We start from the raw sequence: 17,076 nt of genomic DNA on the forward strand, positions 1-17,076 counted from the left end.
CATGGTTTAGTACAAAAGTGACGTGGACTTGGCGGCAACGCTAGACGCGTCCGGCAACACCGGGCGTTGAAGAACGGCAAAAATGGCGGCTGCTTGCACCGCGTACACATGTCTCTCGTGTCACGTTGTTTTCGCCAACGCGGAACTGCAACGATCCCACTACAAATGCGATTGGCACCGGTACAATTTGAAGCGGAAGGTCGCCTCGTTGCCGGCGGTCTCGGCCGAGGAGTTCCAGAGGCGAGTCATTGCTCAGAGGGAGGCCACAGAGGCTGCCGAATCTCCGTCCGCGGGAACCTACTGCAACGCATGCGGCAAGCACTTCGGCACCCCTAAGTCTTACGACAACCATGTCAAGTCCAAAAAACACCAAGAGGCCGTCGCGAAGGCCGAGTCGGCTCCCCCCGCCGCGGCCCCGAAGCAGTCGAAGGCAACTTCGCCTTCGAAGGAAATCATGGTAAGTGCGTTACGTCATCGGCGTTCGAACGCGCCGTTCGAGAAATGTTTACCTTTCGGGCGCAGTTTATTTAGAGTGGAAATGGGTTTAAGCAAAGCGCAAATATGCGCGTGACCGACTTTTATTTAGAAGGTCGGAGCGAATGGTGTCATTTCCACGGTATCGCTGATAACGTTGTTGCAGATTCCGGTGCAAAAACTGACGTGTACTGTGATTGTTTATCTTCGTAGTAAAGGTAACAGGCATTGCTTATTTGCAGAGTAAATATCGAGGGATTCTCGTTACAACACCTGTGTGGTAGTCGCAAGGACTGTTGGCCATCCGAAGCTGTTCAAAATCTTTTGAAAAGACGGTAATCTACATGGGTCCACCGAGCCGAGTCTTGTCGAACTGCCAAAAAAAAAAATCGACGAAGGCTGAGCGGCTAGTTTAACGTTAAGAACGATGAATATTGAAGCCTTTTTCAGGTAACAAAAGACTGAAAGAATGCTTTAGCCTGGTGAGCGTAACACTGGAAGTGCCCAACGTTACACTAAAAAAAAGTGCAACCGGTACATAGGGTGCATTTGGAAAGCACTGTGCAACTTTTCTTACTAGTAGTTTTCATCTGCCGCTTGAAATCTACGTCAAAGGTCCCGTGAAAGCAAAATGGAAGCTTAATTTATTTGCAGATTGATTTGTTCCTGTAATAAAACCAATCAAATGATGGAGATATTAAAACGAAAACATCATGTGACGCAGTGTTTCGGCTTTCGGGCAGTTTTTCTGGTGTCGCGATTGGCTGCCACCATTCAAAGCCACCTGCAAGAATTAGTTACTGTGTGATTGTACGACTCGAATGCTCCCCTGTAGTTAATCCACTGACAACTGCTCTACTGCCGGCCCATATTGCATCACTCCTGCCTACACCATGTGATTTTAGTGCAAAAATTGTAGTTTTTCTTTCTTGTTGAAAAGTACTAAACGGCTGGAATGGATCCGAATTAGCACAGGATATTCTTTCAAATGGTGCAAATTTGTATTTTGACAGCGAAGCTGTTTAGCGAATCGTAATTTTTCGTGTCCGCAGTTCAAAATACCATTACATTGCCGAACGCGTGTACGTGAGCACGGGCCTCGTGGCGACTGCCCAGCGTCCCTGACGCACGTTTGTCAAGCCAAGCCAAACCCACTTGCGGAGGTTACCCAAGATTCGCAAAAAAAAAAAAAAAAAAAACGGCACCAGCATTCACTGCAATCGGGGCAATACTTGCTTGGAACGAGAAAGACACGACATAGCGCACACCCCTAGGTCACGTCCACGGATTGAAACTAAAAAAAAAAAAAAACTGAAAGAAGCTCACACTTTAGCAACATTGGTGGAGTCAATATCGGCAACGAAGAAGACTCAAATAGGCCGCAATCGTGAACTTGACACTTCGGGAAGTTGCGTGCGCCTTCGCCACCTTCAAGTCTTGGGTGTTAGTGTGAGCTTCCTTCATTTTTTTTGTCTCCAAGGCCCCTTTGACACTGTGTGCATTACTTTCCCAGTGCCTTGTGGTTTTAAATGCCTTAGGCACAGGTAGGTCCCATGTCTTGCAGTAGAAGGTGGAGGTCAGCAAAGGAAAACTTGTGGGTGGGGGTCATTCTGCCGGAAATGAAACATTTGGTGCTGACCAGTACTGTATTCTCTCCTCTAAGCCTCACCATTGCAAAGGTTGCATGCCCCCTCTCTTTCCAGTAACCTGCCCTCTTTGCCAAGATATCCCGCTGACAAGATGAACACAGGCCCTTCTGCTGCCCTCAGATTCAGCACATAAATCGCCATGTGTGTATGAGAGAGACGGCATTTCACAAGCAGAGAGGTCTAGGGGAAGGCAGCTCTTGCTGTGCCCTTTGTGTAGCCTTATTCCCCAGTCGGAAGATATAGCTGTGCTTCTAAAACGAAAACTTTGTGCGGCCAGTGGGGTCCTGTCAAAGACACTAATGCATTTCCCCACAGACCGGTTGGTCGACTGAGAAGCTCCGATGAGATCTATGGACACATGGCGTGTGCGGGGAAACTGGGCTTCTATTGTGTCCAAACGGAATTGCTTGAAAATCCGGGTAAAGGAGCGGTTCTAGATAAGACAACGCACGCACGCATCGATTTTGAAGGAGTGCAATAGTGTACCTTTATCTGGGTAACTGCGTATCGGAGTGCATTTAGATCACCCTTAGATGCGTTTGCTTAGTGCGGGAAAAATCGCCGCATGGGTTCGTTCTTTGTCTGCGACAAGAGTCTTGGACGCACTTTTAGCTTTCGTGCTTGTCTCGACTTTCTTTGGGAAGGAGTGGTAAATTTATTCACTTTCCATACATCATCACCAGACCATTGGTGTCTGCTGCTGGGCAAAGCCTTGCTCATAGGCTTAACCGCTGTGTACTGTCAGAATTCATTGTTTGTCTCCAAATTATCTCGTCTTTTTACCAGCAGCCTCCTCCTGCCTGCCTTGCCCCTTTGTTGCCCTTCCGATATTTTGTGGTTGCTCCACTGGTTGTCAGTCAGCTGGACTACGTGTACTGCCCAGGTCTGCTTCTTTCTTTCGATTTGAGCTGGGATGTATCGTGTGGAAGGTTATTTTCTGATCCGCAACGCCCTTTTTTAAAGCGAAGTTGTCTTGCCTTAGGTTCCGACAAAAATTGCGCGAATCTGTTGGGTCACGTCGGTGAAGAAGTGCACCAAAGTTAGTGTCAAATGCTCCGTAGCTGTCAATCCTGTGTCGATACCGTATTTTTGCGCTTATAACCCGCACCAAAAATGCGAAAATTTCAGGGGTGAAGTAGAGGTGCGAATTATATGCGAGGTATTTACTTTGGTGCAGCATCACCGCAATGTGTGTTGGGCTGTGATGCTGCTACAGCAGTAATTGGCGGTGAGCTTGACCACGGGCGGCGCTGCGAAGCGCGCCTCCGTGACGTCGGCTTAGGGATTCTCGCATTTGTCGTCTGCTTCACTCGGGCTCGCTCTCCCTGCTGTTTCTTTGCGCTCGGTTGGCGTCTGGTGCTTGTTCGCACCAGATTTTGCGTGTGCGTAACTTTTTATACTAAAACACTTGAAATCGCATACACCAGCTGAAGGCGCTATTTAAAGTATAATTTTTGATACCGCTGCGAAATAAACATTGCCGGCGCCACCCCAGTTTTTGCGACGCCGGCCCTGTGCGGAGCGCGAAGAGTCGGAGTAAGCGTCAGCTTCAGTGTTCAGAAATCCTTAGAACAAAGGGAGCCGCCAGCTGCTAATAACCGACAACAGCGAAAATGCAAGACCAAAACAAATACCAGGCCTTCGGGGCTGTCGGATTTGCCAGAAGGCATTACGATTCCCGGTAGTCGTATGAAAGAAAAAAGTTGTTGCGACCTCGCCGAACGATCGAAAGTATTATATCTCATCACTTTACGTTGTAATAGCATGAAAGTATGCGAACATGCACTATGGGCCGCAAAACCTTTAGGAGTGTCACTAAATAACCTTATTTAGTGACACTAAGATAACCCACTGTGTGTTGGTTTTATACAGGCTTCTAACCAGTATGAAGGTTTATTGAGCAAAACGAGTAACGTCTATGGTAAAGATACAGTAACATTATGTTTGTTCAGACCAGGAGGGAAATTTGGTACATTTCTCACAGCCTTATCTCCCCAATATTCAGATATGCGACATTGGGAAACTGCACTCAAGAGGAGGCGGAGGTGGAGGGGAAAACTTAATTTACTAGTAAAATCGAACTAATTAGTGGGCCGGGTCCTCAGTCCAGGACAAGAGAGTAAGAGTAATTTTCTTCGATTCATAGAACGCCATCCTGAGTAGACTAGAATTAGTTTCTTTGGAAGGGGTAACAAGAAATAAAGAAATCTTTGGAAATATTCGTCGGTTTCGATTCTTGCAATATATGCACGTATACCATTCATTGCGTTGGTTACCTAGTATATCACACCTTTAACACCGTAATCATGTCATAATTGTTTGGGTTGAAAGTCAGCTCGTTATGATAACGATGGTTATGGTAGAAATTCGGAGCTCAAAAGCCGCCTTCGAGTACTCTGGACAACTTACATTGTCTGGAGCACGATTGCGGTGGCGTAGCACAAACCTTTTCATTTTATTTGCATGTGAATAAACAACGCACGGAGAGAATATGCATCTTCTCGCACGCAGCCATAACGAAAGCGAATTTGTGAAGAAGGAAATGTATGCCATACAGCCTGAAAAAAATATCCACACGGCCTTTGTGATCCTCCCCAGCATCCCAAAACCTACTAATAAACGTTTGTGACGGTGCGAAAAAAATAATGCGCTGAGCACAGTAAAAAAACAAAAAAAAACATCAACCTGATACAAGTCAAAAACGAAAGAAATAGGCAGCCGCTTTATTTCCTGCAATGCAATGCGCGTTTAGGGGCCCTCTGCTTGGCACGTAGCATTAGACTGTTCAGTCTTCATAAGAGCATCCCAAAAATATTGTATCGAAACCTACGAATTTTGAATAATTATCGAGGTGCTCTGAGCGCTGAACCTCGCATATAAGCTAGAAATGACAAGTTGCACGCGATCTTCTGACCGTTGCTCAGAAGAAAGCTTTTCTCTCTCTCCTCGTGTGTTGCAAACTTGTGGGGGATACAGCTTGAAATTATTCATGTGTCAGAGGCTGGTAAAAATACGTGAATTACTATAAATGCGCTTTTTGATGCACTCGAGCATCAAAGCGGATGATTCGTAGCACAGGCGCTGCTGCCCCTCACAAGCGGAGTGTAGCAGACGACAGCGGAGCGAGTCCCTAAGCTGACGTCAGAGCCAGGGGGCGCCGCTCAAACATCTCGCCGCCGATAGCGACTAAGCCACTGTTATCCCATTGACAGTGCTTGTGTTTGCACACGCAGCTCAACAATATACCAATCTGAAACAAAAAAAAAAAAAACTTGCGCGGCAAGTCAGCTAGGTGAGTTCTTTTGCATAAACAAATGTGTAATGTTGCTGGAGTAGTAGCCTTGGTCTATCGTTCTATGTATAAAATGTGCGAGCAATATGGGGGAGGGGGGTATATTTTTTTATTTGTCGACGAAAATTGGGGGTGCACGTTATATGCAGAGGTGGGTTATACGCACGAAAATACGGTATTGTCACGTGGCGGCTGCACAGAAGTGACAGAGGAAGTGTGGTTGAGAATGATGAGCAATCTATCATTGTATCACTATATGCAGTCATGGAGGAACCAAATGCAAACACGAAAATATGGACCAGAATAAGCAAAGTTGAAAAATGCTGCAAGTCGAGGTCCATTGATGGCGCTCTATTTGGTATATTTGGAAAGCCACATTTCCCAACTTTGCTATTGTAACTAAGCCACGCATCAATTTGCCTTGCAGGGAAATGAATTGTCCTATTTGCGCGCTCTGGTTCATATTTTTACGTTTGCATTTCGTTTTCCCATGACTGTACATGGCGGCCATTAGGGGTCCTACACAGGGCACGTGCCAGCCACTTTGTCGTCCTTGGTCGCGACACTGTGGTGCATTGTCCACGTATACGAGTCCTGCGACAGTGTCTTGAGAAGGACATCACACCGAAATTAGCTGCTAAGCACACTCTAAAGTAGCACTAAGTTTCATTTTCTTGTTATGACGAGTCAGTTCGCAGGGAAGTTGTGAGCATTGTAGAATCCAAGCAATTTTAAAATTTCTACGCCTCGGCTTTGAGGCACGGTGTAGTGGTGGGCTCCGGATTAATTTTGACCTGCGGTTAAGTAACGTGATCGACTGGCCTAGTTGGTACATTCCATGCTTTGTACAGTTGAGCGCACAAACTGGACAGGGTCGGTGAAAGGGCACGGCACACTTTGACAGTTTTGACCGCCTGAAAATTCTGAACGTCCGTCGGAATTCCAGCACACGGGACGTTCTCGTTTTTTGCCTCCATTCGAAAAGCAGCCATCGTGATCAGGATGAAACCCGTACTCGATAGCACGATGCTTTAGTCGCCACGTCGGGTAAAATAACACTTGCAGGAATAACACTTACATGGCTATCTTCGGAAGGGGTGTGGTTAGAGAGAATCGCTGCAACTCTTGTTTTATCAAAACTATCCCGAAACAAATCTGAGAACTAATTCACAATTACTTCTTAGGAAGGCATGTGTATGGGTGTTTATTCAGTCAAGATAGTAAGTTGCCATACATAACTCGGTATATGTATCCACCAGTACGTCTTCGCTGGTGTTCCATCTTCGCAGTACTGGAAGGGCGTTCTCTTGTCCGTAAAACACGTGCCCCTTGTGTCTGTCCCAAATGTGGAGGGCCGCAAAGTGGTCGTTGTGGAAGGCGCATTTTAGTTAGCCTAAAGGTTGCATTGCATTGGAATTACTGGAGTGCGCATACTGTGGGAAGCTTGAACGCAAGACGCGCTAGTGCCTTGGGTCTGTAATGTATTTTAGATGCGACTGCATCTCATTCACTCGCCTTGTCCCTCCATACGGCGTTGTTGTCCGTCCACACCCCTCCCCCTACACTATAAAAAAAAAATAATAGTTAGCGGCGCCCGGTTTCGATCCCACGACCCTGTGGGCGCAACGCGAGGTACGTGGTGCTCTTCCCACTGCGCCACAAAACCGAGACAGAATGAAATGCTACGAACGCGCCTTATATCCTTGACTCATTCAAACTACGTCAAGAAGCTACTGATACAACGCATGATGGGGCAATGATTAACACTTGCAATAAAAGAAAAAAAGCTCCCACTTACAGCAACAATGGAGTAAAGGTCGTTGCGACAGCGAAGCCCCAAGCACACCACTTAGAGAGATTGACCAAGATTGGCTAATAAAACATAATAATCATACGCGTTCACGACACGTTTCACGCGATTTGAGAATCAATCCAACGGAAACACCAAGTGAACCCCACGATGCGTCGCATCTACACAGGGTTCCCCTCGCGGGGAGGTGGGCGCAATTTTTTTTATCTTTAGTTATTTCTTTAAGAGTGGGAGAGGGTGGTACAGTGCAGCAGTGCGTTTCGTCTGGAGCAGTGGTGAATGTGCCCTGCGTGAGCCCCCCAGTGTGGTTTTGCAGGGCTGTGCAGTGGTAAAACTTCTGGACGAATTTGTATCGGAATCGTATCAAACGGAGCGTAAAACTCTGTGCACCTTGTGGCCTGAAGGGCAAATCCAAGCATCGTGTAGCCTAGTAAAAACATTCCCCGAGCAACCGACAGGTGATGCGAGAATGTGCCACAATATTCTTAAATTGTTAAAGGGGACTCGCATGATCACGTTCCTTTCGGACTTAGTAATTCGTGACCCCCAGGCTTGAAAAACGTCGTGCGCCAATATAAAAAATTTTATGTAAATCTATCAAAATTCTCCTAACAGCCTAATTTTGCTTCTTTTAAAAATGTTGCTCATCTTTGCTGAAATAACAATAATAAATTCAGTTTAGTTTATTTAGTCTTCATTAGATGGCACTAGCGGTCTTCCATGCGAGAGTTTCATTTTTTTTTTTAATTTTCAGTACAGAAGGGACGTATTTCCGAAATAAGCGAACCAGGCCATTCGGAGCATTTTCATGGATCTGCAAAACCTTTCGCATAGGCGCTTGATGGTGGGTCACGAATTAGTGAGTCCCCTTTTAAGGGGCCACAAGGACAAGATACAACTTTGTTCAGTTTGAAAGAACTGGCCATTGGTAGCTCACTCGGCTCCATTTCCAGCTACAAAAGACTTATTATTCACTGAGACAACGCAAGAAATGTTGGAGAACATTCAAATTTTACGCTACGTTGACGCGTTATCAGTAGGAGTGACGTGAAGAGCATAATTATCGGCTTGTTAAAACCGCACGTTACCATTGTATTGGTACAATCAAAGGCAATTAAAGGGCTCACTGGAATCTCCCGGTGATGTCTCGTGGCGGTGGCTTGAGTTCGGGGCTGCTAACTGTGGTGTTTGCGAAGGACGTAAAAAGCACCAGCAGCACCACCGTACGAAAAACGTTTATTGTACACAACACATCAAATATATACATAAAGAACACAAAGTAATACCGAAACTGAATACCGAAACCCCACAGCCAAGATCGCACGATGTCGTAGAGAAAGTGGCCGCAGAGTCGCCACTCCTGCGTCTGTTTTCCCTAATATCTCCGTTATTTCTTTTAATATTGTGATAATGTTACCATCAGTTATTGGGACAGAGCATTCTTTTGGGGGGAACCAAGGTAGTGTTTTGTCGTCGTGGCCCCTTGAAGGCCAAGGAGCGCAACTGGCGTGACTGAACAGTGTACTACTTAAGCCTTTGGTGACAAGTGGGCGTAGCCATCGGCAACAGCACGAATGTTGCCAAAATGGCCGCCGCTGTAAACTGAAGATAAATAAATGAAGACACTCTTGGGTTCGTGCGGAATTTGAGCCCTCTTTGCCAGAGCAGGAGGCAGGCGCTCAAACCACAGCCGCTAGCTAGCCTGGCACCATGCCAGAATGGAACAGATACCGTATTTTCGCGCATATAACCCACCCCTGCATATAATCCACACCCCCACTTTCAGCCTGCCGGAGAAGAGAAAAAAATCCTCGCGTATTGCCTACACATTTGATACAGGAAAGGTGACACCAAAGCTGCTGTTCAAGCAACACATCACATACAATGTAGACAGAAAAGGCGTATATATTTAGCAAGTAGAATACACTGACTGCAAGGTGAAAGTCAATTTACTAATAAAAGTAAATTGTTAGAGTGCACGCGTCCTTGTTTTTCCTTCCTTGCCCTTGTGTGTTTTGCGCTGTCGCTGCCGAGGTAGGAGCTTCACGGCACAACGCGCATCGCCATGAAACTGCGCTAGAGGAAAAACCCCGCGCATTATCCGCACCCCTACTCTGCCACTGAAATTTTCACATTTTTGGTGTGGGTTATACGCGCGAAAATGCGGTATTAGCCTGTTGGTGACAAGTGAGCGTGGGAGCGCCTCTGTAAACCGCACGTTCGCAGAGCAGGGCTCTGACTGGTGAAGCCGTCACGTGAATTGCAGCTAGCCTGCCTGTGCGAGTAATATACGTCGAATACGGACACAAACGTGGAGAGAGGTGGAGGCTGGGACAAGACGTTTTTCAGTTAAGGGGGCACATGGATCTTTGGGATCAAAAAATTGCCCAAAAAGGCTTTTTTTTTTTTTTTAGGTGTTACTTTTTTCTGAGTGCACTGTTTTTCCTCCCAAAAGTTGGTACTTGAACAGTACCAGGTACTTATAAGAGCCGTACAGGACTGACTTCGATGGGAAAAAAAAACAATTTCTTTAATTTTTTTGTTTTTTGCCGTGAGCTACCAGGTGGTATTGCAGTGATAGGAAATTCTTCAGAGGTACATCCCAGCATGTAGACCAGCTAGAAAAATAATTTCTTTTGCAGCGTAAAGCTGAATGCTTAAACCATCCAATAAGGGAATCAGATTTTGCATTTTGTCTTTCTTTAGCTGTTTAATTAGCGTTATTTATATTTTATATTGGTTAGCAGGAGTACTTCTAACCCGATGTAAACTTTTATGCGATTGCAAAACAAAAAATACTGCTTCCCACATTTCATCCTCCACAACTTCTGGTATCTATTCCTGCCTTGCTGGTAATTTTTGTTGATTAGTTTTTTTATTGCTCTCAGGAACAATCTAGAAGTATTTTTGATTATCTCGGAAACTAAATGCCTTGCATCAAAATTGTTGTATATTTTGAATCGGCTAAGAAAACTGAACAAGTCCATGAAGAAAAAAAAGTTTCATCAAGATTAGTTGGATGGCAAAAAAAAGAAGTTTCCAAGAGCAGCGTGCCCCCCCCCCCCCCCCACCCTCTCCCTTATTCTCAACTGTTCGAAAGCCGAAGCCTAGCGGCTATGGAGGTATGTGAGCAGAATTAAGTTGCTGAAGAATTTTTGTGCAAGTCTGTCGCTGCGACATGGTTGAGTTTGGCTGTCGCCAGCGCTTCCTTCCTGACCTTTAGTTCTTCTTCTTCCCTTCGCAGGAGGCCCTGGCCGGGGTCAGCAGCAGCAGCAGCCACATGGTCGCCCTGAAGAACGCCAAGAACGCCATCGAGCACGGCCCCCGGTCGGAGATGGCTGCACGCGGGCCCTCGTTGATGGCCTTGGCCAACCGGCCCTCCGGCATCCACCCGGAAGACGAGGAGGAGGAGGAGGACGACGACGACGAGGAGATGGACGAGGACAGTGAGTGGGAGAGCATTGATGGCGAGGAAGAGTTTGAGGAAGGGGACGAGGAGGAGGAAGAGGAGGAGGAGGGCCGGGTGCCCCCGACGGAGTGCCTGTTCTGCGGCGAAGCGGCCGGGAGCATGGAGGCGAACCTGGCGCACATGGGAGCGGTGCACTCGTTCTTCCTGCCGGATGCGGAGTACCTGGTGGACGCCGAGGGCCTGCTGACCTACCTGGGCTACAAGCTGGGCGTGGGCCACTGCTGCCTCTGGTGCGGCAACGGCAACCGGGCGCCCTTCCGCAGCCTGCACGCCGCCCGGCAGCACATGCGCGTGAGCCGAGTTCCTTTTCGCTTTTTAACAGCGGAGTTAAGGTTTTCTAAAAGGGGAGGTGTAAAAAGCGAGGCTCGTTTCGCTAGCGCTGGTCTAAATACATGTTAGTGCAGGAGAGTACACCAGTTTTTGGCACCAAGAATCAGCATTACAAGTTGGCTTGGGTAAGCTGGAGCGAGTCAAAATTGTCTTGAAAGTAAACAGCGAAACACAAAACTTTTAGAAATTCAAAAACTTTCCTACTAATACATTAGCATTCCCACGCCAGTTTTCTTCATTTGGAGTTGATTCTTCGCATAATTATCTCTATTTACACTGCTATGACGATCGTACGTCTAAACTGCGCCAATTATGCATTTTTGTGCAAATGCAGGCATTACACGGTGAGGCTCTGGGGTACTCGGGAAAGATTGCTCACGCGTTAGTATAACTGTCCTAATTAAGAGGGCAGACTGGTCTTAGAGCTGTTTTTTTATTATTTATTTACGAACCAATTTTACTGAAACTGCACAGCTTTATGGAGTTGTTTGTGCTGATTTTGCATCTGCAACAAGATTTTCTGCAAGTTGATTACATTTTGAGATAGCTAATGATTAATTGCCATTATTTTGGGTCGCAATAACAAAATAACCACTGCATACAGAATGGGGATTACCCCCATGGCTGGGAAGACAAATGACTAAAGAATATAATTTTGGAAGAATTTTTTTGATTTAGCTTCTTATGGTCATTTTACAGCACAGTGAACTTCACCTCTCCCACGCTCTTCCAGAAATGGCTCGGATGTGGTGTCGATTGAACGCAATAATAATTTTCCAAAGCCTCCATTTGAAAAATTTGTTTCCAACATTGTACTCCACAACATTTAGGTGTCAAAAGCAAAAAGATATAAAATTGTACCTGCTCTGAGTGCCGAGATATCCGAGGGTGAAATGCTAGCTGAGCGTTGCAAGGAAAGTGCTGTTTCGCCATCGAATTCTGCGCGAACTTAACTGTAGAGTGCACTTTAAAATGCTATTTGCAATAAAATATGGTGGCTTATGATGAGGACATTTGCAGACTGATAGAAAAGTGGCTGTGTATGCCGCAAATGCTATTTTCCAGAAAACTACTTCTTTAACCGTTTTTCGCCCCAAAGACCCATCTGCCCCCTTAAGAGGGAGATTTGTTAGGCTCGCAAGTGCTTTGGTGTTTGCGTGTATATAACTGTTGGTCTCAGTCGTGTAAACGTAGACCATTGCTCTGTGATGCATTTCTTTATTTTAGAAATTATTGTGTTCGTATTTTCGAGCTGAAGTTTCAGTGTAGTACACTTGATTCCATTTAAAGACAGCACTGTGTGAAGGTTGTCTAATTTGTGTGGAGAAAGTTCTGGTACTGACAGAAGGTGACAGCTCACGCGTGCGAAAAGGAACGGTTGCCTGCAAGTACCGTAGAGGAACCTGCGCACGTGCGACGCAAAGCTGGGGTGCTGTGCTACGTTTGCTCCCTCGCAAATCTTGCTTGCACCTAAAGACAGACAAACCGACGAGTGCAGAGTGGACAAGGGGAGTGCTCCGAGTAAACCTATCAAGCTTAGCGACGGTGTAACATTTGCTGTACAAACTCTGTTGAGGTTCTGAGTCGCCGCGTAGAAGGCTGCAGCACCGTACAGTGCTGCAAAAGGAACGGAGAGCCTTTAAGCCAAAGCTTTCTATGCCTCGCTGCTAGTGTTATTATTCATCGCACAAAAGGGCACTACATGAAAACCAACTTTACGCGATGGGTTTCACAAGAAAAAGAAACCCTTCCTGTGGTCTGAATCGAACCTGGTTCCCTCGCGTTGTGAATCAGAATCAGAAAAAGTGTGACCATACAGGAGGAGGTCCCATACAGGAGGAGGTCCCAGAGCCAAGGGCTGAAAGGGGACCTCCTGTAAGTAAGCGCATAGTCAATAGTACATGAAATATTGGCAGATCAAATAAATAACAAAATTAACACATAGTCAAGGGTAGCAGAAGACGGGCAGTTGCATATGGACAATAAAAAGTGCGAATGTGGTTATGACTGCCGGTAAAGCTGACATCTATCCGATTGCGCCAATCCGGAACGGCCGAGGGAGTTCAGATTTTGGACTTTGACTGGGGTTATTGGTTTGGATCTTTGCACTTTAGCCACCTTGTCTTAAGAAAGGGGCTTCGATTTTTTTTTCTACAGAGGTGGTATGTGTGCCTTTGAGTTGTGCTCGACGTAGACTCTGGCACAAGCCTCGGCGACTCTTGACCTCTTTCTCACCTGTGGGAACGACCTGTCCAGGACAAGGGCCACTGCAAGCTGTCCCACGAGGGCGCCGAGGGCCTGATGGAGTACTCCGACTTCTACGACTACACCTCCAGCTACCCCGACGAGGGGGAGAGGGAGGGGGGAGGTGCGGGAGACGGGGAGGAGGAGGTGGACGTGCCCGCCGTGCTGGATGGCCAGGGCTGGCAGCTGGTGCTTCCATCGGGGGCCGTGGCCGGTCACCGCTCCCTGGCCAGGTACGGGCTGTCCACCTGTCGGCCGGGCGTCCTAGTTTTTACGCCCTGGCCACGACACAGTGTACAATTTGGTTCAGTTTCAAAGAGCTGGACTCTAGCAACGAACTACGTTTTTTAGAGCAAAAGAATACAAGAAGTGTAAAAAAAGGAAAGAAATGTTTTGCGCTACACCGCAATAATGTGCATGGGCGTAGTGTAATAAGGGCCACCACTAAAAACAGTTGCCCGTGTGCGAACTACACGTTGGCGTTCATGTGGTACGGCAACGAAAAAAGTAGAATTGACCAGTAATGCTTCTTGGTGAGGGAAACTTGGTTATTTGTTCGTAGTTTGCAATAAAATTGACATTGTTGTAGCGACAAAGCAGTTTTCTTCTTTTTCTTTATGAATTAAACTTGAATTCTGTCACCTTTTAAAGTGTGTAAAATGTGATGTGTACCCAGAAGGTTTTCTTTTCTTTTTTTTCCCGACTCATTTAGGCATGTTTCTAACAAGAAAAACGCACTCTAAAGGGCTGTTTCACTCTCGCTATTCTCGCCTGTCGATTTGCTGGTGTTTTCGTGATGATACACGGGCAAGTAAATGGGGCAAAGCTTGGTGTATTGCTGGCATGTTTGAGACCTGTGTACTAACACGCGCAAAAAGAACGTGAGACACAATGCCAGCTAGCATGATGGCATCAGAGCAGTCGGTGGGGTGGCTGCTTGTAGCGTAATGTTAAAGCGAAGCTTTATTTCTCTGAAGCTGCTGTAGGCTAATATGCCATGCAGGAAAGCCAACTTTCTCTGACGTTGATGATGATGATGAATGGTCGTGTGTGAAGTATGTGTGTGTGAGCTACCACGATGCGTGCCACGCGGTGCCTCTCATTTCGGGAAGCCACCTATTGTATGTTGCAGACAAACAAACTGGAAGAATGTCTGGGAAATTGGAATTATTTTTTTTCAGATGCTTCTTGGTGTCTATCCCTACTACTAGTGCTGCGCAACAAGCGTAGATGCATGTTTTGTGTTTGCAAATCATTTGAAAGGGCCATGACGACAAACACTAAAGTGTTTATTTTGGAAAAAACTAGCCCTTGATAACAGAACGGCCTAATCATTTCAAACGCATCCAAAACAACCCGAGGGTTCACCTTCTCTGCACGTACCCAGTGGCTCAGTGGCTAGGGCGTTGCACTGCTGAGCACGAGCTTGCGGGTTCAATTCCCGGTCGCGGCGGCCGCTTTTCTGGTGGAGGCGTAAAGCAAAAAACGCCCGTGTACGAGATTTCGGCGCACGTTAAAGATCCCCAGGCAGTCAAAATTAACCCAAAGCCCTCCACTACGGTGCGCCTCATCGCCTGCGTTGTGTCTGCGCGTTAAACCCTACAATCAATCAATCAACCTTCTCTGCACGTTTTTCTCCTTGATCCTCGGCACGGAGCACCTCCGAGCACGCAGAGCAAAGTCCACCTTCTTCTGTCGATTGCCAAACTTTGCCAGAGAGTGGCATCTCGTTGTTCCAAGGCTGTTCAGAAAAGCAAGTGGGCGCCGTTTTATTGACGTCCAGAAAGGCGCATTTCTTTCCGTCGCAAAACTGTTTTTTATGTGGAGTGTTGCTGTTCTTTTTGGTTGTTTTGTTTTTTCTTTAACGGCTGCAAGGTGCTTGATTCGTAGTGAAGTAATTGGGTCACTTAAAGATCGGACACGGGTTCCTTTCCCAGCCGCGGCAGCCGCTTTTCTGATGGAGGCAAAAAGCAAACACGGCTGTGTCATGATTTTGGCGCACGTTAAAGACTCCTCTTGGTCAAAATAAATCCCAGGCCCTCCTCTACTACATGTTTCATAGCCCAAGTGTAGCTTTCATCCTTTATTCCTCACAAAATTTTATTTGATTGCTCTTTTTTTTTTCGAAATTGGCTTGCACGTTCCTATTATAAAATGGGTAGTTGAGAGTCTGTCAGTGCTAAGCAGAGCCAGCATAACTTTTGCACATGAACCACTCAACACAGTTCTTTATTGTCAAATGCATCACCTGGCAAAGTTAACTTTTTGCGCCTTGCTGTAGTCGATTGTAATAAGTCCAGGCATTTCAAAGAAGTGCTGTGCTTGTTGGCTTAGCCCAAAGTGGCAGACATTGCTGAAGAGTTCTGTGACCAGATGCTCCGCTGTGGCTGTCTCTCCTTCACCCTTCCGCGAACTGTCCGCTGCAGGTACTACCGGCAGAACCTGCCCGTGGTCCCGTCCAAGGCGCGCGACTCCGCCCAGCGGGTGCTGTCCCAGTACCGGGCCCTGGGCTGGACGGGGTCGACGACCCGAGAGGAGGCCCAGAAGAAGGCGCGTGACATACGCTTCATGCAGAACGTGCGCGCCAAGCAGCAGATGCAACTCGGATGCCGTGCCAACAAGCTCCAAAAGCACTTCCGGCAGCAGGTGCTCTTCTAGGGGGCGATCTTGAAGCAGACGACAGGAGCGAGAGCAGATGAGCGCTGCCGTAGCAGACGACGCAGCTGTCGCCACTCTGCCGTCGAAGCGCGAGCGACCGTTTCGTCAAGTCACAGTTGTATTAGGTGTTGATGCAATAAAACGAGTTTTGGGGCAGGTGATTGTTCCTTGGAAAGACGCTGTGGCGATAGATGCCTAGAGTGCTTGACGTCACTTGTGCCGCTTCTTCAACGGTTGGATCAAAAACAGGCGAAGAAATTGAGGGGAATGTTGATTGGCTGTGCTAAAAGAAGGACTTGCTTCGGGAGTTGAGGATTTGCTGCTGCTTACAATCCCTTAAGTGTCCTTGGTGAGGCATCCAGCCCCTGCTTGTGACGGCATGATGGGTCAAAAGAGAACAATATGTTCAAGGCTAGCTTGCGAGCTTTGCCTGTTGTTATTGGTTCAAACAGGTAGCGTTGCTGTGCGGAGCAACCTTTATTTTATTGCCTCTTTCTTTTTTTGTTCGGCTTGTACTTCCGGATGTATGCTTTTTTTTTTAATGTTCCTGGAAGTTTTGTTTGATATGTACAGTGCATCTCTTGTAAATAAAGAGTTCAGTTTTCAAGGCGTGTTTTGTAAATTTGCATGCTAGCATTGCCGACTGGCTTGCTGTGGTTTTAAGAGGGGCCTCAAAAGCCGTGCCTCAAGGTAAGTGTACTACTACCAAGCCAACTTGCAACGAGCACTTGCTTACCACAAGCAGACGAGCGCTAGCTAGCCAAGGCAGCATGCATTGGTTAAGCAGGTTCAGCTATTACAAAATGTAGCGATAACAAATCTCGTGTGGACGTTGACTCGACTCTGCTTGTAGCCTTGTCTTGTCGATGTGCAGATTGAGAGTAAACGGTTGAGGAGAATTTTCTGTCGCGGTGATACTTGAGACGTGTCCACAGTCAACGTGCTCTAATCACATGCCCGCCAAGCTATGCACTCTGACACCAATCTTTAGCACTTCTGCTTTTGTTTTTGGGCATGCGCTTGTAAGTGCCAAGGCAGTGTTATGCAGCCATTAAAAATGACTTGCAGCTGAGGAAAAAACTTTCAGCATACGACTGCAAGCTATTTTCTTTTGTGAATTATCAATCACTCCCCTTTTGTTCTTCTAAAA

The 17,076-nt window shown here is 46.8% G+C and overlaps 1 protein-coding gene across 1 annotated transcript; it reads left to right on the forward strand.

Moving 5' to 3' along the window:
- Positions 1 to 30: 30 nt before the first annotated feature.
- LOC144149959 (cytoplasmic 60S subunit biogenesis factor ZNF622) lies at positions 31 to 16,533 on the forward strand. Its single transcript, XM_077681712.1, has 4 exons — positions 31 to 457; positions 10,470 to 10,985; positions 13,281 to 13,501; positions 15,695 to 16,533. The coding sequence occupies exons 1-4, from the start codon at positions 83 to 85 to the stop codon at positions 15,924 to 15,926; spliced, it is 1,344 nt and encodes a 447-aa protein (XP_077537838.1). The 5' UTR covers positions 31 to 82; the 3' UTR covers positions 15,927 to 16,533.
- The last annotated feature ends 543 nt before the right edge of the window (positions 16,534 to 17,076 follow it).

The sequence above is a fragment of the Haemaphysalis longicornis genome, unplaced genomic scaffold (assembly GCF_048455015.1).
Source record: "Haemaphysalis longicornis isolate Haplotype H1 unplaced genomic scaffold, Haemaphysalis longicornis Haplotype H1 scaffold_8, whole genome shotgun sequence".
NCBI classification, from domain to species: Eukaryota; Metazoa; Arthropoda; class Arachnida; order Ixodida; family Ixodidae; genus Haemaphysalis; species Haemaphysalis longicornis.

Bases quoted from the DNA above. Each gene is read 5' to 3' on its own strand.
- LOC144149959 (XM_077681712.1), top strand. From the start codon at position 83: ATGGCGGCTGCTTGCACCGCGTACACATGTCTCTCGTGTCACGTTGTT. The intron at 458-10,469 runs GTAAGTGCGTTA...TTCCCTTCGCAG, and splicing joins CGCCTTCGAAGGAAATCATG to GAGGCCCTGGCCGGGGTCAG. The intron at 13,502-15,694 runs GTACGGGCTGTC...TGTCCGCTGCAG, and splicing joins GGTCACCGCTCCCTGGCCAG to GTACTACCGGCAGAACCTGC.